This window comes from Lacerta agilis, chromosome 10 (assembly GCF_009819535.1).
Source record: "Lacerta agilis isolate rLacAgi1 chromosome 10, rLacAgi1.pri, whole genome shotgun sequence".
In the NCBI taxonomy this organism is placed as follows: Eukaryota; Metazoa; Chordata; class Lepidosauria; order Squamata; family Lacertidae; genus Lacerta; species Lacerta agilis.
In genome coordinates this window covers 21,578,695-21,603,097 of record NC_046321.1, presented here as the reverse complement: position 1 = coordinate 21,603,097, position 24,403 = coordinate 21,578,695, and the positions used below count along the sequence as shown (strand labels likewise).

Here is a 24,403-nt window from a genome sequence, read left to right as displayed (position 1 = left end):
TAGTTCAAAACACATTTTAAAGCCTGTTCAAAAGAGCATTTGGAAAGAAGATAGGAAGAGCTCCCTGCTAGATCAAACCTAGGGCTTCCCTACACACTTGCTATGAAGCCCATGGATTTATCTTTAATTCCATGTACTTGTGACAGTTTAAACAACAAATAATCTTGTAGTACCTTAAAAAAAATTATTACGGCATAAGTGTTTGTGATATTGTGCTCAGGGAGAGTGCTGCTGTGCTCAGATTCTGTTTGTAACCTTCGCATGGGCATCTGGTTGGCCACTGTGAAAACAAGATGCTGGCCAAGGTGCTAGACTCCAGCCCATAAAAGCTTATGCCAAAAAAGCAGGGCAATTATTAGACTTTTAAGGATGCTACACAATTCTTTGTTTGATGTAACAGGCAAACTCGCTATCCTTCTGGAACTTTTCACTATGGGCAGTTAGATAGTGTTCCCAATCCTGCCCCATATTAATAATATTTGAGTCATACTCCAGCCTTTTATGCCAAAAGGTTTCCTTGTAGCTTGTGCGAGAGCAAGAACTGCTGGCCCTCAGAGCAATATGCACACACCTACTTTTCTGAAGTTGTCGCTGTTCTGGATATGGCTCTTGACTGAAATGAGGCAAGCCACGAACACGAACTCATTCAGAAATGCGACAAGCAGTTCCTGATTGGAGGTAGGTTTGCTTTATTATCAATTTATTCCCTGTACCTTTAACAGCAGTTTAGCTTAGCAGCTCAGAATGCTGTGAAATGCTTCACGAGAGGATTCCTCCTTCCTACCAAGCTGCTGTTAAAAGATACAGGAAGAGGCCATGCTTTTAGTTTTGGGCCAAACAGCAACTCTATTCTGATGGGATGGATCTGTGCATTTAGCCCTCCCCAATACAGAAACACAAAAGAACTGCTGACCTCTTGTGGAAGGGAGGCATGTCCAGAACGGTCAATCATACAGAGAGGCAGCAACCATGGATGACACTCTGGGCTCATAGGGCCTTTCTGTTCGTTGGTTCCCCCACCCCCCATGGCACACCCAGTGAAACTGTTTGGCAGCCTATTTATGACAGACACAAATAGCAGCATGCAATTCAGTCATTGCCACAGTATGCAACAGCCAGTAGCTTTAAGGCTGTAATCCACAAGCTGCATGCCACAGGAGATCTCAACAAGTCCAGCATGCTGTTTCCTTCTGTGGCTAACCAAGATGCCTTGTCTGCCCCACCAGGAACTAGCATTCAGGGAGTACGCTGCTTCTGAATGGGAAGCTCTATGTGGACATAATAATGGATCTAGCTAATTACTAACTAGTTGTGATGGCAACATGAAATATTGTCGGAATACACTACACGGATCCGCTATAGGATCCACATTTATTTAATTGTTTAATATAGTTTTCGGGAACTACTTTTGGTATTACTACGCGCAAAAGCGAAAGCGAAAGTAAGAATGAATGGTTTGGTTCACCAATGAGATTAATCCGCCTTTATTTCATAGTTCCGGTCATGTTCAAAGTTATTAATGAGCGTTAAACTTGCTTCCCGCCTTTTTGGAGGGCAGCAACAGTGATTTTATTGGTTGAGGCATTGATCATGATGTCACGTTTGTTCCTAAATAAAAGGCTGAGGCTCCCCGCTTAGGCACGTTCAGTTTGGGTTAGTCGTTCGTTCTTTCCGTTTTGCTTTAGTTGGGTTTTAGTTGAAGTCAAGTTTAGTTTAAGGGATTAGGAGCGGGCTGGATGGGTTGGATGGGTTTTTCCTTTAGTTAGAGTTAGATCGCGGAAGATCATTCGGTTTAGCTTTAGTTAGGTTTCTTTAGGTTTAGCCTAGGGCTAGGCTTGCGGAAGATATTTCGGTTTTAGTTTATTTAGTTAGCCTCGCGGAAGATTGGGCGCGCAGGGACTTTGAGCTTAGGAGAACTTAGCTTAGGGGACGAGCCTACGCGGGTTCTGCCAAGGCCACTAAAGATATAACCGGTGTCTGTCTTTCTTTGGGGTAAAAGAGGGAGTAAAAGGTTTAGAGTAAAAATTTTAATTTCCTTAAGTTGGTCTATCTATTCAGAGTCAGGGCATATTCTATTTCTCGAGGCAACATTCTTCTTTAAAAGGCAATTAAGAACTCATGCACCTTCGGAGTCATCACCCGGCTTACTCAACCTTCAGATTGTGAGACCTGGCCGGCGCCCGTGCTCAAAAGCACGCGGAACGCTGGCCGCTTTCCCCGCTACTGGTACCTCGTGCATGAGCAGTCCAAGTTTGTGCACGAGGAGCTCCAGCACCCAAACCCCGACAAAATATCAGTGTCCAGAGGCAGCTGTATCACAGAATTCCTAGCGCTGAGCCACAGCAGGAGCAGGCTATTGCTTTTCCAACCCTGCTTATGGGCTTACTGAAGGTGTTTGTTTGGCAACGGAGGTAAACATGACGTTGGACCAGATGAACCAGCTGGGCTTTTCTTACGCTCAGGCCATATACGGCACGCAGCTTGGGAATTACCAGTTCGCGGCATATTCTCACAAACAGGTACTTGAGACAAAGGATAGAAAGTGCTGTCAACATACGGCTTAGTGGCTGCTTAAAAGCATCTGGAATAGTGGCAGATGGGGATTGCATGCTCTACCAAGGCAATAAGCCAAACCTCAGTTTTTCCAGGTGGTTATAAGAAGCTGGTAGGGTTGCCAACACAACCAAAATTCCGTAATCCTGGGTCTGGCTAATTTCCAGAACAGAAGGCTTTAAAACCAAAGCTAAGCTTATTTGTTGTGTCAAAGTGAGAATTTCCACCAGGTGCAGTTCCTTCTGTCACCGTGCCATGGAAGGGAAGAAGATGCACCCTTTGATGCAATTCTTTAAAGGAAAATTACAAAAAGTGCTCATCTGGTTCTCATTCTCCACCCTTCCAACATGTATTTGTAAATCTCTGGAACATTTCATTTTCTTTTCTGACTTTTCCCAACATACAACCCTATCAGCTTATGCTAGTATTGGGGTTTACTTCTGGATGCTCAGAGACAAATACAGTAGTTTCTTGAGTGAAAAGAGCAGGTCTCATATCCAGCAGCCTGGGCTATGCTGCAATGTACAGCATTTGCCCAACAATTCCTAGGCTGTAAAGGAATGTGCAAATGAACACTTTTTAAGAAAGAAAAAAAAGAATGAAGAAGAACAGGACATTTGGCCAGTATTTTGCTTCTTGGAATCTGATCTGTAAATAAGCAGTTAAGAAGGAAAAAGTGGCCTCAATACTACCATCTGCAGAGGGTGGAGAAGTGAGGGGCGAGGCAGAGGATCTGCAGGGATCAACGGAATTGGCCATCATGAAAGACATCTTCCAGTGGTCTATAGCATGTCTTCACATCCAGCTACTGCTGCAAACAGCACACATATATTCAGGGCAGGTTCCAAATAGCTATTTTGGTTGATATGACAAGTTTTAACTATTTCCCCAAAAAGGCAAAAACAAAATTGAAAAAAAGTTTAGAAAATAATATTAAGGTGGGGAAGCGGAAGAATGCAAGTCTTTGGTAATTTAAATTGTTCTTTAAGATTTATCCATACTGATGTGCCATTTATAGCACATCTCATCTCAAGATGAATGCATGATCATAAAGAATTAGAAAGATTAAAATTAGATGGAGGAATCTAAACAAAAACGGAAAAAACACAGCAATTAAAGTAAAGAAAGTGTAAGATATAGAGGACCATAAACATAAAACGCAACGCAGATTCAAAAGTGTGCACACCTAAAACACGTAATCTCCTAAAATTTAAAGTATGAATATGACTACTATTTTAAAATGCATGTTCCTTACACACCCACTCATCCTACAGGCCATGGCAAATTAGGGTGGCCATGTATCCCTTTTTTATCCACAGGACAGGCCTGTTCAGTCTATTTTAAAGATAAAGAACCCTAAGACAAGCAAGCAATTTGTACCTGGACAGCAGACTGAAGATACCCATAGGTCACCTGGTGACAATCTTCCGTGATACATATGAGATGTCAGTGGCCTCCTTTTTGGTGATCCGGTAGAGGCCACCCACGGCCAAGTAAGGGTAGTTTTACCAATGCTACTTTGCCAGAATAAAGTTGTTTGCAATGTAGAACTCTGAGCAGGAGGTGACGGAGAGAAGCATAAGCATGTGTAATATTATTTAATCCACTACGTAAGCCATTGCTTATTCCTGCCTGGCAAAAGAAGCCCCACATTGCAGCATAGCCAAGTAACAAAACACTGATTGCTCTATTGTTTGGGGCATGTAAACATGTTTCACAAAAGGTGATAGAATCAGTGGAATACACCAGTGCACTTATTTTGATGAGGAGGATATTGCGCTCCAAGACAAAAATTCAGACTATGGTCCTTCTAAGATTTTCTTTTATTTATCCCAGAGGTGGGCATACTTCAGTTCTACTATTTATTTATTTATTTATTTATTTATTTATTTAGGTACTCTGTTTTGGCTCCCGAACGCCGCAAGTGAGTGTTCCGGTTTGCGAATGTTTTTTGGAAGCCGAACGTCCAACGAAGCTTCCGATTGAGTGCAGGAAGCTCTTGCAGCCAATCGGAAGCCACGTCTTGGTTTTCGAACCGTTCCGGGAGTCGAATCGACTCCTGGAACAGATTATGTTTGACAACCAAGTTACCACTTTCCATAAGAAGACATGAGCTATATAAGGCTCCAAATTATTCTCCATCTCAGATTAAAATCTCAGGTGGAAAATTCCCAGGGCAAGCTTGGTGGTTTCACTGTTGCTCTTTTTTCTTTTTTTAAAAAAATCTTTATTAATTTTGAACAAATCACACCCCCACCAATTTTATACCACTACCACCGCCACAAAAACAAGAAAAGAAGGGGGGGCTGACACTCTTTAAAAGCCTTTGTACTCTATTTCCTCTGCAGCAGTATCTCAATATTGGCGGGAACTTGTGTGTAGTTTTTCGCTTCATTTTTAAATTTCTGCAATAAAAGGGAACCCATAAAACGGCCTCCAGTCTTTATGTTCCCATTAATTGCAAGGGGAAATTGTGGAGATGAATTTCTCATCCTACTACCGTTTCCTTCTGGCTACAGTCCTATGAACTTTTTACTGGAGAATAAGCGCCCCTGAATTTAGAGGGGCTTTCTTCCGAGTAAACATGCATGCACAGATATATATCTGCATTTACAGGAAGACTGTGTAAAATAAGCCACTTTGACTGACACACCCTAATTGGTATAGATTAGAATGTTCCTTCCAACCCCCCTTCCCCCACCCTTATTATCACTGAACACATTTGTAGGGGGAGAAAACAGGATGTTTTGAATCCAGTCGTTTCTCGTGACAAAGTCACTGCACTTTACAAAAGAAGTATGATTCCCCTTTGGGTTCTTAGGCACTACAGAATCCTGAAACAGTTCTCCCCAATCTCCATAATAAAAGTTCATTAAAAACAAATTAAAAGGAAACCAGCAACTTCAACAAGCCTTAAAAAGCAACTTGCTAGCATTCAGATTAATTCTCCCTTTGAAAGCATATTATCAGACCTTTGCTTATGGTTCCTGGGGGGGGGGGGTTATTGTCAAGTGAGCTTGACTCCTGGAAAAGGGGAAGCTTTGTGGGTGGGTGATTCTGGTGTGTAGAAATGCCTTATGTTATACACTGCCTTGTTACATTTCTATGAAATTTCTGGGACAGAAATATTTCAATAAATACAGTGATAGCTGGGAGAGAGAGAGAAAACCACCCAGTTGAGGGAATGTACCCTGTCATTTCATCCGGTTGCGTGACTTAGGCTTCTAGGCTTTAGCTGCAGTACAATGCAGAAGTAATCTGTGGTTAACCAGATTTTCAAACAATACAACTTTGTTTGCAAAACAGCGCCATGCAAATGTCAAGCTGGTTTAAGTTAGAGGATAGATAGACAGATAGATAGATAGATAAGGTGCCTAGATGGACACAGGCTGTCCCTGAACTGAACACAGCAATGCTCATGTTTTTAAGATTTGCACAGCCATAAACTGGCAACACCCTTTGAAGGCAGGTCTGTAATTTAACTGTGCATATGCAATTTTGGGGCGAAAGAAATGCAACAAAATGCTGCAGCGCAGGCTGCTCTTTGTAGAGCTGGGAGAAGTTTAGAAAAAAAGAGCAATTAAAACAATCCAGGGGATGGAGCTACTCCCCTTTGAGGAAAGTTTACAAAATTTGGAGTTTTTTAGTTGGGAGAAACGGTGAGCGAGTGAGAACATAATAGAAATGCATAAAATTATGTAATAATAATAATAATAATATTTATTATTTGTACCCCGCCCATCTGGCTGGATTTCTCCAGCCACTCTGGGCGGCTTCCAACAAAAATCAAATACATTAAAATATCACACATATGTATGGTGTAGAGAAGGTTTTAATAGAGGGGTCCTCAAACTATGGCCCGTGGGCGCGGGGACCGGAACCAACGTCAGGAGCCCAGGTATCACCTAGTCCAACCCCTTACAATGCAGGATTCATAGCTAGAGAATCTCCGACAGATGGCTATCCAACCTCTGTATAAAAACCTCCAGTGAAGGAAAGCTCACCACCTTCCGAGGTAGCTCCTTCCACTGGCTGACCACTGTGAGAACATAAGGATGGACTAGATGGGCCTTTGACACCATCCAGCAGGGCTCTTCTTATATTCAAGATTCCAACCCCTCCATTCAATTCCACCCCCCTCCCACACACACACACACACACACACACCCGACAGTCAGCCAGCATTCATTGGCTACTTAGCACACTTAGTTAAGCTGTTGTGGATCTGCTTCAACTCCAAACACTGTACAGTACATCCCTCTTGTGCATGGGTGGTACTGTTTTAGCTGCGTGCACAACCTGAAAATCAGCAATAGAAGGAGTGATAAAAATACAGCTGGTATTCTCCATGCATACACACATTTATTAATTATTATTATTATTATTAATTTATTTATTTATCTGGTTGGGCTTCCCCAGCCACTCTGGGCAGCTCCCAACAGTATATTAAAAACATTAAAAACACAATAAGAGATCGAACATTAAAATCTTCCCTAAACAGGGCTGCCTTCAGATGTCTTCTAAAAGTAAGATAGTTGCTTATTTCTTAACATCTGATGGGAGGGAGTTCCACAGGGAGGGTGCCACTACCGAAAAGGCCCTCTGCCTAGTTCCCTGTAAGCTCTCAGTGAGGGAACCACCAGAGAGATGTCAGAGCTGGACCTAATTGTCCAGGCTGAACGATGGGGGAGGGGGTGCTCCTCCAGGTATTATACCTTAATAATACCTTAAGGTAATAATTTATTAAAATAATAAATTATTATCAATATTTGGCTATGTCTTAAAGGCCTTTGTTTGGAACAGGAACCCAAGACCACTGCAAAGATGCCTCTGTCAGCTGCTGCCACCACCATACATGTGTTTCATGCTTCCTCGCTTTCCTTAAAGTACAAATCACAAATAGTCATGTGACAAATTCTTTTATGCGCAGAACCTTCACAGCTGCCAAGGAGCACATCACAAAACAGAAAAAGGAAGAAAGGCTATAATTTCACCTCCTTCATTTTATTATTGTTTGACCTTCAGTTCTTTGTTGCCTTTGGATCGCCTCTGCAACTAGATATAGCCTTTTTCACTGTTTATACTTTTCACACAAGAAGCAGCTTTTTGCTGCCAAGAAAGGAAGTCTTATAATTTTATTTTTTGCTCACAATTGTCTTAAGAATAGCATTTTAAAAATATGTGTGCAGTTAAACACACACACACGGGAGAAAGATAAAATTCCAGCCCATTACCCTTTTAGTAGAAGTTCTTGTCATTTTTTTGGTCATTCTCAGAGAAATGACACAAATAACTCATCCTGTTCTTCACAAGTCGGCCAATGTTTAAATTAGCGCAGTATTGCATTTATAGATAGTTCCTTCCCCTCCAGATGGATGCCATCATAATTTAGAAAGCTATGCAACATAAATGCATCCATTTCCCCCATAATATGGCCAGAAGGACACAACACCTGTATGTTAATGGGCACATTACAGGCGTTTCCAAACCCCTCAGTGAGTTCCATCGGAAGCTACCAGGCATTCTCCACAGTCCCCAAAGTTTTCTCCCCAAATGTTCCATCCAGGTGAAAAAGGAACAATTCCCTCACCTCTGCTGGACCTGGGAATACCCCCTTTAGTGAAGGCTTCTACCTTAATTTCCTACCAATAACATATTCGCTCGTTTAGTATACTTTTTAAACAATGGCACGTTCTCAGCAACTGTGGTTAATGCAAAATGATTTCACCAGGCCCCACCCCTGTGACTTCACCAGGCCCTACCTGTGGGTCTCAGGTTTGGGCCCTGAAATCTCAGGGCCTGGCATGCTTCTGACCTGGCAACCAAACTTGTTTTAAACATTTAAACTAGAAGCTGTTCGGGACAGGAATCCACATTTTTCCCTTGAGTTACTCCGTAAAGCACTACATATACCTGGCTGTGCTACATAATTTCTTTCACAATCAGTACTATTTGAATGAAATGTAGGAATAAGAAATAAGGGCAGCTGCATTCAGTAAAAACAAAATATAGAACCCTTCTTCATCAACTCACCTCGGAAATTCCTTTCCCTGTTTTTTTTTGGGGGGGGGAGACCTTAAAAATACCATGTATATAGAATCAAATGGTGAACTACATCAGTAAGTTCTAGATCCGTTTTATTTTATTTTAACCAGTCTTTGGAAAGCAGGATACAAGCCAAATCTCAGCCATTGTATGTGGGGGAATGTTGATACTGCAACTATCCACATCTGTTAAAGGACGTTCGCAGACTCTGATTTTTATAGAACTGTTGCAAATAGCTTCCAAGAAACTGTTTTCTTTCCTTTTTTCCAAAAAGGAAATATTGTTAACTTGCCTCATATCATAGTAACACGTTATGGTTAGCAACATTTTTGAGTGGGGAATGAGGGGGGGGATTGTTTGACATTAAAAAAAAAATTAGGGTCACTACAAAATTCAAAGCTCCCCAGACATAAAGCAGCCCTTGTCTTACTTCTCATCTAAACACACTGATCCAAAATAACACCTGGCCACTGATGACTTTTAGAGAGCTAAACCAGAGCCGGACTTGTTTTATTCCATCCTGTGGATATGTCACCCGACACCAGCAAAGCCTCAATGACAAATCTCTCTGAATGTCAGGTTTTAAAATATTTTGCATGCCTGAGGCCAGATATGGAAAGGCCTCAAACACCCAAAATACACACAGAGCCCTTTTATAAATAAGAAACATTTTATCTTGCTTTGCTTTATTCCGGCTTGCTAATTCTTCCTATCACTAGGCTGCCATTTAAAAGAAACCCAAATCTAGATCCTACCAGGGTTACTTTTTATAATAGAAACACAAGCTGCTTTCTTCTGAAATGATGTTCCTCCAGGAGAGAACTGGAGAATTATAGAGCCAGTAGCCAGGCAAGGTGGAGCTGTGTCCCTAATCCCTGCATTACCAAGGCTGGAAGAGGCTTGGTTGCCCACAGCATCCCAAGTGATACTAGAGAAACAACCAGATCCAACAAAGGGAAACAAGGGCTTGCACATTTGCTGGGTTACAAATACAGTGGTACCTCTGGTTACGTATTTAATTCGTTCCGAAGGTCCGTACTTAACCTGAAACTGTTCTTAACCTGAAACACCACTTTAGCTAAGCTTAGTTCCAGCCATCCCCACCCCCACCCTCACCCCTGGCTTTTGGGCAAAGAGGTACGTTTTACTTTCCCTCCCAGCCTTTGCAATATGATAATTATTCCTTAAAATACATGCCTCCTGTGTTCCTCCCACTCCCCCCCCCAAAAAACAACATATAACAACAGAGATTATTCCCAGCAAAGTGTCAGCAGCTGCGACAGCAAGACGTTTTCCCACTTGCTAAATGATAGTCTATTAAATAAGCAAACATCCCAGTGCTATTAGTAATCTTATTATTACTCACATTGTAAAAACCACAGTGTTTATGACAGTGCTGCTGTCTCGGGGAAACAAATGCTCCGCACACCCAAGCAGGTAGACTGGCCTATATTTTTTATATATAAACACACTTGCGGTACAAGCTGTATAGAAGAGAAAGCAGCTGGAAGAATATGGCTACAGAGAAATAGCTCTCAAGGGCCTCGCTTGTTGATTTGTTTATAGATGGAATAAGATTTAAAAAAAAAATCACAAAAAGATACCACTATTCAAAGTATTAAAATGTTGCCATGCCGCAGGGCTCTCTGCTTATGGATACTGAGGCTGAGAAGCAGTCGGTAGACAGGAGCAAGGTGTAAAGGGAAGAGAAGACGACTATTTCGTGCACATGGACACACACAAAGTGAAAAGATAGGCCGAGTGGGGTTTAGGAAAACAGGGGTCTTTATGAATTGCAGGAGGGGCAAGGCATGTGGAGCCCACCGTGCCCTGGGGAGCTCTGCCCACTTCCCCAACTGATCGGTTCAGTCATCAGCTGGGCAGCGGCAGAAGATAATTCTTCTGCCGCTGCTATTAAAGCATCCCCCATCCTGCAGTAATGATACATCCCAGATCACTGTCTCCGCACCGCTGATAGCAGCAAAGGGGCAGCGATCTTTGGCAGCTTGGGATTTGCTGGGAGGGAAGGCTAAGGCACACACAGAGAGAGACAGCAATCCAGATGCAGCCCGTGTGTGTGTGTGTGTGTGTGCTTGAACAAATACATCTTTGTACTGGATGTGTGTTCCTCACTGCGCCCAGCACCAGCTACGCAGCCCTTGAATGCCCACCCAATGCAGTATCAAAGGCAAACAGGTTTCCTACCCCTGTTATAAAGAAAGCAACCTATTAACAAGCACTGAAAAGGAGGAGTCCAGTTTCTTTCAGTGCCAATAGTTCTGTAACAGCTTCAGATCCACAGCTTTGATGCAAGCAAAAGAGAGGAGTATAATGAAACAGGTATTCCTAGCTTGAAGTAGCTGCTTGTCCCCTACATAGCAAGCACTAACTGCTGATTGGGATCCAAACCACAGAATGATCTGTAAAGCCTCGGACTAGGTTAGCCGTTGTTTTGACCAGGGCTCACAATACAACAGAGCCAGATGTGGTGAAGAGGATCTGGCCAGTAGGTAAGATCATTATCTTCCATATCCATCATGGGCCAAGTTTGACAAGTGGGCAGAGCTGCCCACCTGTCAGTCAACTGGCATCAGGCAACTTTTCTTCTTCTTTGCTGGCATGGTTTAAAGCCACATGTGGGGAAAGGCACAATTTGCAAAAATCATCAAAAAATCCTCTGGTAGTTGAGTCTTTGTGAGGCACTGAGCGCGGGGCTTTGAAAGGCCTGGTGATCACTGGCAGAGGAAGGGGGTGGTCCGCCCTAGGTGCCATCTCTGAGGGGAGTGACAAAAAGGCACCCTGCGGGGGGGCTCGCGCTGCCACCCCCAGGCATGGTGGCGCAAGCTGCTGCCATCGCGCCGCCACAGCTGCAGTCGTGAGTGGAGGATCACACCACAGCGCGTCAAGGATTGTCCCACCACCTGTGTGGCAGATCATGCCCCCCCCCGATGTACTGCATGGCCCCCCGCTCCGGGAGCCCATGCAAGCTTACTCCGCCACTGCTGGTGATCAACTGATTCAGAATTCTAAATGTACTCCTGGTTGGGCAGCCCTTGTCTAATCTAACCCAGAGTCTTAGGCAAAGGTGTTTCCCACATTCTGATTTTTGGTCCTTTTAACTACAGGCTCCAAAGACTGCACCTGGGGCATTCTGTTTGCAAAGCATTTGCTCTACCCCTGATCTATGGTCCTTCCCTCCAGTCATTCAATGTTGTGAGAAGACTGGTGATAAGGTGGGTGTTGTTTATTGCCTTTTGCAAAAACAGAGAAAAGCCCCTTTTGTTTTCCCCCAGCCCTCTCCTCCAGCCCTGTGCTCCTATGAAAATTGGCAATTGACCGCACATATTCTATCTTTCTATGCCGAAGAATTGATGCTTTTGAATTATGGTGCTGGAGGAGACTCTTGAGAGTCCCATGGACTGCAAGAAGATCAAACCTATCCATTCTTAAAGAAATCAGCCCTGAGTGCTCACTAGAAGGACAGATCCTGAAGTTGAGGCTCCAGTACTTTGGCCACCTCATGAGAATAGAAGACTCCCTGGAAAAGACCCTGATGTTGGGAAAGATGGAGGGCACAAGGAGAAGGGGACGACAGAGGATGAGATGGTTGGACAGTGTTCTCGAAGCTACTAACATGAGTTTGGCCAAACTGCGGGAGGCAGTGCAAGACAGCAGTGCCTGGCATGCTCTGGTCCATGGGGTCACGAAGAGTCGGACACGACTGAACGACTGAACAACAACATGCAGGAGGACTATAAACTTCCTTTTTATAAAAGGGAGAGGTTGGGGGGGGGAGGGAACCCTCAGTTCTGTACGCAAACAGCTCAGACATGATAGCACAGCATGCTGCTCATAGTGCAGGGTGGAATGTTATCTATGCAGTGATCCAAAATGTTTTGTTACCTGCATTAGCCCAAGCTAGTAAACTTTGTTTTTTTTGGTTTTGCAAGTCCTTGGAACATCAAGGGAGCTGCGTCATTCCCCAACAAAGGAACCATTGAAAGCCCCCCTCCATTTGTGCTAATCCCCCCAAAAAGACAAGTATGGAGAGAAATCTCACCACTGCCCAATGTTTGTTTTTCAACAACACTGGGAAGTTTAGGGAGTTTAGGTCAAGTGCCCTGCGTGATGTCTACATTCTGGACTTATTATCTCCAAATAAAGGTTTTGGGGTGGGGAAAGAAAGGATCAGATAAGAGAATGGAGTCTGATCCTACCTTTGCCATGAATTATGAGGCCAGAGTCAGTATGTGGACTTAAAAGAAGGGTCGAAAATGATGAGGGTAGCTATACCCCAAAGATGACTGTGAGATAACAACAACTCCAGCCAAGCTTCTAAGTGCCTGTTTCAGAATTCTGAAACGACACAGTTTGAAGTGTGTCCCCCACATTTATATACAGACACCTACCCCTCCATTTCCACATTTCCAACACTCAGGTTTGTTTAGACAAGGCAGTGAAGATCCACTTTGAGCAAAGATGTCTGAAAGCTTGACAGCTTCTTCATAATGCCAGGCTTCTGGTACATTAAACTTCTAAAAGATGGTTAAGTTCCTACATTCATTTTATCAACACTTTCACAGACAGCAAAAAGGAAAGCCACAAAAGGAATATGCACATCCATAGCCAGGCATGGAAGACTCGACAAAATATGCAACTAGAGATAAAAAAAATTTTTATTATAATAATACTTTGCATGATGAACCACAGCATCTGCCATCCAAAGATACTAAGTTTTGCAAACCCCACACTTACTCTCTCTTTAAAGCCTCATTAAAGCCACAAACCATCTCACTGGATACAACCATTATCCCTGCATTCCAGTTGGAAGATGGATCACCAAACCACCTCCAATTAGCTTACCCTTTAGGGGATAAAAGTGAAATCAGCTCTGGTCTAAATTTGAGAAACTTGGAAGCATTTGCTCCTTGATGGGTAGAGATGTATTAGTTGGTGCTTCACATTTCTCTAAAACCACAACAAGGCCAGACAATTTGTCCCTCTCCATAATTCACCAAGCAGGCAGGTTTCTCAATAAAGAATCATCATGATCTGAATTTAGCAAAAGGGAACCAATGACGAAAAGCATCTGTCCAAGGGCACTAAAGTAGGCACATGTGCTAGTGCTGGGTATAATAGTAGGGCTAAAATAACATGCACATATTTCATACAGGTATGACGCTTCAGCATTATGAGGACATGGAATCATGAGACTAGCAGCTTATCATAGCTAAAAGCAGATCGGAACTTAGAAGCAAAGCAAGGTGCATGCATGGAGTATGCTTGAGCAAGAGATAAAGTTGATGAACACAAGGTTTTTTGGGTAAGGGCAGTGTGACAAATATCTAAATAAGGAATCAAAGGACGGGAGATGGTGTAAGAGGACAAAATTTGCTGATCAGCTGGAACTGCAAGATAAGGAAGTGGGCGAGATGTTATCGCCAAGGAGCAGACAAAGATCTTTGGAGCCAATCAGAAAAAGATGCCTCAAGTTGGATGGAGAGGGGGGAAGGGGATTAAAAGCTATCGTCAAAAAAGACAAGCATAGAAAGAAGGTTATGTTAGTCCCTCCATTCTAGGCCTAACTAAGTGCAGGAAAGAAGCAAGAAGGATCTGGTCTATTGTGTTATAGATATAACTTAATAAATCTTTAAAATCACTTTAACTTGTCTGATCTATCACTGCTTGGGTTCAGAAGGCGAGGTATGCATCTTCAAGCACTGTTGTAGGATCCCTACTCATACCTCATAAAATAAAATTCTTACGCAACTCCCAGATCAGAGTCAAAACCTCCCAAGCAGTTCTGTGGGCAAAAGTACCATTTAAGAAGGGTCTTGCAGCCGCCCCCCACCTCTGACTCCATAGCTGAAACCACGTGGGATTTCATGACTATAAATCATCATGAGGAATAAAAAGTAAGCAACAAGCACTTTTAAAGATATCGAGGTTTTCTTTTGCAGTTTTAACCTTGAATAATATCCAAGAACAGATATTAAAACCTTGCTGAGCAACATCAACATCTGGGTGACCTTAATCCTGAAGTGAACCACTATCTGTGGGGCGTCACATTTCTCTAGTGGCAAAATTAAGTGCAAGCCTGCAGATGCATCCCAGAATCCTCTGCAACATCAGAGTGGGTGATGAACCTGTTGCCTTCCATGCTGTGTTGCTGGAGGCTGGTGTTGCTGGAGGCTGGAGCAGCTGAGAAGATGCTCCAGAACCCTTTGCAACATTACAAGTTCTAAAAATGTACCTCTGAAGCACCATATTTATTGAATTGATTAATAATTAATAATTATATCGCCCTTCCTCCAATGCGCTCAGAGTGGCACACATTGTTCTCACCCAGGCACCAGTTCTAGCCTCATAAGAACCCTGTAAATTAAGCCGAGAGAGAAGGTGACTGGCTCAAGGTCAACCAGTGACTTTGACAGCCAAGTAGAGATTTGCCTTGAATTCCAGCCCTAGGAGCTTGTGCTGGATCCAGGAATGAACAGGAAGGAGGGACTTAAGGAATAGTGAGGTGAATGACTTTGGCAGCAGACTGGTAGACAGCCATGAAAGAACCCAGATTGAGACCAGAAGACCTCTGTTAAGGATATGCTAGTTACATAACAGGTTAGTTACCCTGATTCTGTTTTAGATAGAATTCTAGAGTTGGAAGCAACCCTCAGTTATCTGGTCCAACCTCCTTACTGAAGTCGAACGTATGAGGAGTTGTTTTGTATATTATTGCTAGAACTCTTGTTTTAATAATGGGTTATTTAAAGTTGTTTATATTATTGCTGTTTTAATTTGATTCTACTAGGTCTACACGTGAAGGATGGGCTTATAATTTGAACCAATCAGTCAGCCAAGAGAACACTGCAGCGGTCTAAACAAGAGATGACCAGAGCTTGGACAGAGTTTTTGCAGATGTATATCTACAAACCAAGAAGAGCCATGACTGGGTTGTAACTTCAGCTGACACCAATCTGTTACGAAACAAACTAAATGCAAAATAAAGGTGAGGAGATCACCCAGGAATGCAAAGGACCAATTTTATTGTCCTTTCTTAAAACCCAGCATACAAATGTCCTCAGGAACATTTGCTTAAATGTGGCAATATTGATACTCAGTCAATTTTTTATTGTTTGTAACCAATGGCCATTACGATATCAAAACACCCACACATGATGATGTTCATTGTTTAATTGCCAGAATAATAATTTTAGAATGCCTCAGGTTTTCTCCTGATAACCACCTGAAGCAGCCATTCCAGTACTTTTGCATTTTTTTGTGCACTAGCAATAAGCATAGTCCTTTATTCCACTGGATTATTTTTCCCCTCCTTCTTTTTGACATATGGTAGTGATGTGCAGACCTATTTCATTCTATCTTTCCTTTATGCGGGTGTATACATGTCTTTCTTTGCAACCCTCTTCAAACAGCAATAGATGAAGGGCTGCAGCCCAATGGAAAAGCATCTCTTCTGCATGCAGAATGTCCCAGGTTCAATTTCTGGCATTTCCAGGTAGAGCTAAGAAAAGACCTGAAAACTATGGAGAGCCACTGCCAATCAGGGTAGACAATGCAAAACTAGAGGGATCTGACTTAGTATAAGGGAGTTTCCTGCATTCCACTTTGATTTTGGAATCACAATGTAAGAAATCCTCAAAATCCATGTTTGCAGCCATGGTGGTGGAGTAACATGGTTAATCCTTTCCTTCATACTATTTCTCCCCTGCCCAGATTAACCTTGCTACATATGTTGTTGTTGCTCAGTCGTTCAGTCGTGTCCGACTCTTCGTGACCCCATGGACCAGAGTACTCCAGGCACGCCTATCCTCCACTGCCTCCCGCAGTTTGGCCAAACTCATGTTAGTAGCTTCGAGAATACTGTCCAACCATCTCATCCTCTGTCGTCCCCTTCTCCTTGTGCCCTCCATCTTTCCCAACATCAGGGTCTTTTCCAGGGAGTCTTCTCTTCTCATGAAGTGGCCAAAGTACTGGAGCCTCAACTTCAGGATCTGCCCTTCCAGTGAGCACTCAGGGCTGATTTCTTTAAGGATGGATATGTTTGATCTTTTTGCAGTCCATGGGACTCTCAAGAGTCTCCTCCAGCACCATAATTCAAAAGCATCAATTCTTCAGCGATCAGCCTTCTTTATGGTCCAGCTCTCACTTCCATACATTACTACTGGGAAAACCATAGCTTTAACTATACGGACCTTTGTCGGCAAGGTGATGTCTCTGCTTTTTAAGATGCTGTCTAGGTTTGTCATTGCTTTTTTCCCAAGAAGCAGGCGTCTTCTAATTTCGTGACTGCTGTCACCATCTGCAGTGATCATGGAGCCCAAGAAAGTAAAATATCTCACTGCCTCCATTTCTTCCCCTTCTATTTGCCAGGAGGTGATGGGACCAGTGGCCACGATCTTAGTTTTTAGATGTTGAGCTTCAGACCATATTTTGCGCTCTCTTCTTTCACCCTCATTAAAAGGTTCTTTAATTCCTCCTCACTTTCTGCCATCAAGGTTGCTACATATACCCTCCACCAAATACACTACATATACCCTCCACCAAAGACACTTGCTCCACAGTGGTTATTCACAGGTACCGATTTGAGTTAGCCACCAACCTAGACAGGGTATTGGACAAATTCACAGAGAATAAGGCTATCAATGGTTACTAGACATAAGAAGAGCCCTGATGAATCAGACCCAAAAGCCCATCTAGTCCAGCATTCCATTCTCACAGTGGCCAATCAGATGCCCAGAAATAAGATATGAATGCAATAGCACTCTTCCACTCATGAACCCTAGCAAACAGTATACAGAAGCCTACTGTAGTTCCTTTGATACTGGAAGTAGTACATAATCATACACTGGCGAAGTCAATTTTGGTCATATAGAATCTATGTTCATGTCTTGCTTGTGGTCTTCTGGTTGGCCATGGTGGAAAACAAAATGGTGGAAAAGATAGGCTGTGCTCTGACCAAGCAGCGTTCTCCTCCTTATGTGCTTATGGTACCTGCATGTTTTCACCTACAGGATAAATAACAGCTGGGGTGTGTGAGTTTTTAATTTACTACCATGGGCACAATCCAATTTCGTCTTCGATAAAAACCATGGGAGATTCAGATCACAGATCCTGAATTTGCAACCAGGCCTTTGATAAACACTTCCATAGGGTGAACCATCTCATACTAGAAAATACTCATTAAAGGAGACTACATTGTGTAGGATAAACCAAGGATTACTGCGTCTGACACAGTGCACATAGCAGCACCATGATCACACCCATATATAGGGATGGGCAAATCGGTCAATTTCAATTTCTTCTCTTTCTTAATCTTAAATTCAGTTCTGCATATTTCCACATCAGTTTGAGATTTTATTTTACTTTAAAGCCCTTCAGAAAATTCACCAGCAATTTAAGTTGTGTTTCTCCAAATGTATACAATTTTAACTATATATATATACTGTATATCTATACACACACACACACACACACACACACACATTTTTGCAAAGCAATTTTCCCTAGCATTTCTGTACGCTACATTACCAATGCATGCATTGTTATGAACACTTTACTCCAGCACATGCGCTTTTATATGTGTTACTTGGCCGGAAAACTGCATTGCTATATTTGGAAGCGAAAGGAAAGTCCAATGCTGTAAAGAAAAGTATTGCATAGGAACCTGGAATGTAAGAACCATGAACCTTGGTAAGCTGGATGTGGTAAAAAATGAGATGGCAAGAATAAACATTGACATCCTAGGCATCAGTGAACTAAAATGGACAGGAATGGGCGAATTCAGTTCGGATGACTATCATATCTACTACTGTGGGCAGGAATCCCGTAAAAGAAATGGAGTGGCCCTCATAGTCAACAAAAGAGTGGTGAAAGCTGTACTGGGATGCAACTTCAAAAATGATAGAATGATCTCGATACGAATCCAAGGCAGTCCTTTTAACATCACAGTAATCCAAGTTTATGCACCAACTACCAGTGCTGAAGAAACCGAAATTGATCAATTCTATGAAGACTTACAACACCTTATAGAAATGACACCAAAGAAGGATGTTCTTCTCATTATAGGGGATTGGAATGCTAAAGTAGGAAGTCAAGAGATAAAAGGAACAACTGGCAAGTTTGGCCTTGGAGATCAAAATGAAGCAGGGCAAAGGCTAATAGAGTTCTGTCAAGAGAACAAGCTGGTCATCACAAACACTCTTTTCCAACAACACAAGAGACGACTCTACACATGGACATCACCAGATGGGCAACATCGAAATCAGATTGACTATATTCTCTGCAGCCAAAGATGGAGAAGCTCTATACACTCAGCAAAAACAAGACCTGGAGCTGACTGTGGCTCAGATCATCAGCTTCTTATAGCAAAATTCCAGCTTAAACTGAAGAAAGTAGGAAAAACCACTGGGCCAGTAAGTTTCAATCTAAATCAAATTCCTTATGAATACACAGTTGAAGTGAAGAACAGGTTCAAGGATTTAGATTTGGTGGATAGAGTACCTGAAGAACTGTGGATGGAGGCTCGTAACATTATACAGGAGACAGCAACGAAAACTATCCCAATGAAAAAGAAATGCAAGAAAGCAAAGTGGCTGACCAATGAGGCCTTACAAATAGCGGGGGAGAGAAGACAAGCAAAATGCGAAGGAGATCGTGAAAGATACAGGAAATTGAATGCAGATTTCCAAAGAATAGCAAGGAGAGACAAGAGGGCCTTTCTAAACGAGCAATGCAAAGAAATAGAGGAAAATAACAGAATGGGAAAAACCAGAGATTTATTCAAGAAAATTGGAGATATGAAAGGAACATTTCGTACAAAGATTACCACAATTAAGGACAAAAGTGGAAAGGACCTAACAGAAGCAGAAGACATCAAGAAGAGGTGGCAAGAATACACAGAGGAATTATACCAGAAAGATATGGAGGTCTCATACACCCCAGGAAATGTGGTTGCTGACCTTGAGCCAGACATCCTGGAGAGTGAAGTCAAATGGGCCTTAGAAAGCCTTGCTAACAACAAGGCCAGTGGAAGTGATGATATTCCAGCTGAACTATTTAAAATTTTAAAAGAGGATGCTGTTAAGGTGCTGCACTCAATATGCCAGCAAGTTTGGAAAACTCAGCAGTGGCCAGAGGATTGGAGAAGATCAGTCTACATCCCAATCCCAAAGAAGGGCAGTGCCAAAGAATGCTCCAACTACCGCACAATTGCACTCATTTCACACGCTAGCAAGGTTATGCTTAAAATTCTACAAGGCAGGCTTAAGCAGTATGTGGACCGAGAACTCCCAGAAGTGCAAGCTGGATTTCGAAGGGGCAGAGGAACCAGAGACCAAATTGCAAACATGCGCTGGATTATGGAGAAAGCCAGAGAGTTCCAGAAAAACATCTACTTCTGCTTCATTGATTATGCAAAAGCATTTGACTGTGTCGACCACAGCAAACTATGGCAAGTTCTTAAAGAAATGGGAGTGCCGGATCACCTCATTTGCCTCCTGAGAAATCTCTATGTGGGACAAGAAGCTACAGTTAGAACTGGATATGGAACAACTGATTGGTTCAAAATTGGGAAAGGAGTACGACAAGGCTGTATATTGTCTCCCTGCTTATTTAACTTATATGCAGAATACATCATGCGAAAGGCTGGACTGGATGAATCCCCAACTGGAATTAAGATTGCCGGAAAAAATATCAACAACCTCAGATATGCTGATGATACTACCTTGATGGCAGAAAGTGAGGAAGAATTGAAGAACCTTTTAATGAGGGTGAAAGAAGAGAGCGCAAAATATGGTCTGAAGCTCAACATCAAAAAAACTAAGATCATGGCCACTGGTCCCATCACCTCCTGGCAAATAGAAGGGGAAGAAATGGAGGCAGTGAGAGATTTCACTTTCTTGGGTTCCATGATCACTGCAGATGGTGACAGCAGTCACGAAATCAGAAGACGCCTGCTTCTTGGGAGAAAAGCAATGACAAACCTAGACAACATCTTAAAAAGCAAAGACATCACCTTGCCGACAAAAGTCCGTATAGTTAAAGCTATGGTTTTCCCAGTAGTAATGTACGGAAGTGAGAGCTGGACCATAAAGAAGGCTGATCGCCGTAGAATTGATGCTTTTGAATTATGGTGCTGGAGGAGACTCTTGAGAGTCCCGTGGACTGCAAGAAGATCAAACCTATCCATTCTCAAAGAAATCAGCCCTGAGTACTCACTAGAAGGACAGATCCTGAAGTTGAGGCTCCAGTACTTTGGCCACCTCATGAGAAGAGAAGAATCCCTAGAAAAGACCCTGATGTTGGGAAAGATGGAGGGCACAAGGAGAAGGGGACGACAGAGGATGAGATGGTTGGACAGTGTTCTTGAAGCTACTAACATGAGTTTGGCCAAACTGCGAGAGGCAGTGAAGGATAGGCGTGCCTGGCGTACTCTGGTCCATGGGGTCACGAAGAGTCGGACACGACTGAACGACTGAACAACAACAACAACAATATTTGGAGAAGGGCAAATTTCAAAGGACTGCTGTGTTTCAGTTCTGGTATTATTTCAGAAAGTAAGAATTAGGCAATTTCACCTTTAAATGTAAACTCAAATCAAATTTCTCCCCCATGGCTAAATCTACAGAGAGTCTGCCTTTGTTTCAGCATATTATTTCCCATACACCCTTATGGAAAGTTTGTCCTGGGTAACTCTTTACTGCCAAGGGGATTCTAGTCCGGGAACACATCCATACCTATAAGAGTCTCATTACAATTTTATCCAGGAACAAAACAAAATATAATAAACTTCTATGGAAATTCTTTAGGGGAAGAAAAACCGATCTATAGCCTTTAATTAAAAGGTGTTTTAATTACCCAATTTAAACAAATATTTGGAGCTTTGTTCTGTGTTAGCTACAGTGTGTGTTTCCAATACATTTTTTAGAGCTGTCAGCTAATTGAACATTTAAATCGCTTAGGCTTCTTGTTATGAATCTATTAATTGATGTCAATATTACAGCACATCAAGGTATTTAATTACACTAACAGTTTCAGTGAGTAACACATAACACCTTATGGAAATGCTCTTAGTGAAACTTTACTCAACAGATATACAGATGGTGTACAACATCAGGGGATTACAGAAGGGGAGCCCTGTTAAAATGCAACAGTAAATTTTTAAAACAAGGAATCAATCAATTTTGCCAATTAATTCTTGCAACCATACATTTACTGCAGGAATTGCCATCTTCGAAGAAAGGAAAATTCTGGCTACGGTCTGGCTCAGTTATGCATGTGCTAAGTCCCACCGAAGACCGTTCAAACTCCCAAACAAAACTGGTCTTCAGAACTGCAACTTTAATCCAGAAACGGCTGAATACTGAACTCACACTGCCTAAAAATGTATGCATACCGGACTTCCACTGAGCATTTAATGTACCCACTTACCAGCCCAAGAGGATCAAGAGAATTGCCAGTAAGGTCACCGACAGTGCTGTACCATTCATTTCCACAATGCCGAGGCCAGAGACAGCCATTAGTCCCATGTTCATCTACAGCAGCAGTAGACTGGTTGAGCAGGCAAAAGAAGGGAAGTCTCAGTTTAGGTGATAAGAGGCGGCCAACTCTTATACAGATGGTAATCTGCAACAAAAGAGGAACCAAGAACGTCAGTTTGACGCAGTCTAACTCCAAACCAAAAACGCCAACTTTTCCTGTTCTTGCTGCCTAACAGATGCAGAATTGAGAGTTTCCTGCATCAATAGGCCCAAGCAACTCCTTTCCCCCCACCCCTTTTAATGACTGCAGCATCAATAAATATTTACATAGTTGCTGCCTGAGATATCAGAGCTGGCCCACAGGTTTTGCAGCAAGGGATGAATAAAAGATAAGAACGAGCTCGCCTCTCTTGTGACCTATAGATTTAAAAGCCCAGGGGGCAGTAGGTGGGGAGGGGGAAATCGATGAAACTTCTTTATCACTTTTTAATAGAAAATATCCTAGACAATACGGAGATTTTGGGATGGCTCTGCTGATTAATAGGAATGATGTTCGACAGACAGCTCTGGAAATGTGCTACTCAAAGATTAAGACTCAGTCAGGCAGTGGGAGGGCAAGTTTCCTTCTTCGCAGAACTGCTAATATGTGTTAGTAAGGTTCATCTCTGGAAGGAAAGGGAGAATCAGTCTCCATGGCAATGCAATCCTTAGCATTTGATTGGGAGCCCAGTGAAGATATGAGGGGGCCTTACATTAAGTCCCATAGACATTTGGTTGGCCACTGAGAACAGGATGCTGCACTAGACTAGGCCTGATCCAGCAGGCTCTTCTTATAAATACAGGTGATACTAAAAAAATTAGAATATTGTGGAAAAGTTCATTTATTTCAGGAATTCAACTTAAAAGGTGAAACTAACATATGAGATAGACTCATGACATGCAAAGCGAGAAATGTCAAGCCTTTATTTGTCATAATTGTGATGATTGTGGCGTACAGCTGATGAAAACTCCAAATTCACAATCTCATAAAATCAGATTATTAAATGAAATCATCAAAACAAGGATTGCAAATAGAACAACAGTGGACCTCTGAAAAGTAGAAGCATGCATATGTACTCATTACTTGGTTTGGGCCCCTTTTGCATCAATTACTGCCACAATGCGGCGTGGCATGGATGCTATCAGGCTGTGGCACTGCTGAGGTGTTATGGAAGACCAGGATGCTTCAATAGCGGCCTTCAGCTCTTCTGCATTGCTCGGTCTCATATCTCTCATCCTTCTCTTGACAATGCCCCATAGATTCTCTATGGGGTTCAGGTCAGGCGAGTTTGCTGGCCAATCAAGTACAGTAATCCCATGGGCATTGAACCAGGTTTTGGTACTTTTGGCAGTGTGGGCGGGTGCCAAGTCCTGCTGGAAAATGAAGTCAGCATCCCCATAAAGCTCATCTGCGGAAGGAAGCACGAAATGCTCCAAAATCTCCAGGTAGATGGCTGCGTTGACCCTGGACAATCCTCTCCAGGCTCCGGTCATCCCTGCTGCTTGTGCACCTTTTTCTTCCACATTTTCCCCTTCCGCATAACGTTCCATTAATGTGCTTTGATAAAGCACTTTGGGAACATCCAACTTCTTCCGCAATTACCTTTTGAGGCTTTCCCTCCTTATGGAGGGTTTCAATTATGGTTTTCTGCACAGCTGTCAGGTCAGCAGCTTCCCCATGATTGTGATTCCTACTGACCCAGACTGGGAGACCATTTAAAGGCTCAGGAACCCTTTGCAGGTGTTATGGATTGAGTAGCTACTGCACCTTTTCACAATATTCTAATTTTCTGAGATTGTGAATTTGGGGTTTTCATCAGCTGTACGCCACAATCATCACAATTATGACAAATAAAGGCTTGACATCTCTCGCTTTGCATGTCATGAGTCTATCTCATATGTTAGTTTCACCTTCTAAGTTGAATTCCTGAAATAAATGAACTTTTCCACAATATTCTTTCACCTGTATACACTGTAAGACGGTTGATCCATCAAAGTCAGTGCTGCCTACTTTGACTGCCAGAAGGTCTCTGCCAGCAAGGCCCTCCCCCATGGATGTAGCCAAGGGAGGATGGGGGGCATCTGCCCCCCATGGATCAAGTAAAACGATATAAATACTTAACTAACTGACCAATCACATCGGTTCTTCCCCCAACAAAAGTCATGCCCCCCCTAACCAAGTTCTGCCCCCCCAAAAATGCCCTCCCCAAGAATTTTTTCACGGGAGACTAGGCCTAGGACTTTTGGCCTGCAAAGTTTGTGCTCTATCA

At 42.7% G+C, this 24,403-nt stretch overlaps 1 protein-coding gene across 1 annotated transcript in view; it reads right to left on the bottom strand.

Moving 5' to 3' along the window:
• Positions 1-22,139, bottom strand: part of TBXAS1 (thromboxane A synthase 1) — a 197,101-nt gene extending 174,962 nt beyond the window's left edge. Inside the window, exon 1 of the mRNA XM_033161799.1 lies at positions 22,045-22,139. Coding sequence (XP_033017690.1) covers positions 22,045-22,133 — 89 coding nt within the window. The 5' untranslated portion in view covers positions 22,134-22,139. The remainder of the gene's footprint in view (positions 1-22,044) is intronic.
• Between the last annotated feature and the right edge of the window lie 2,264 nt (positions 22,140-24,403).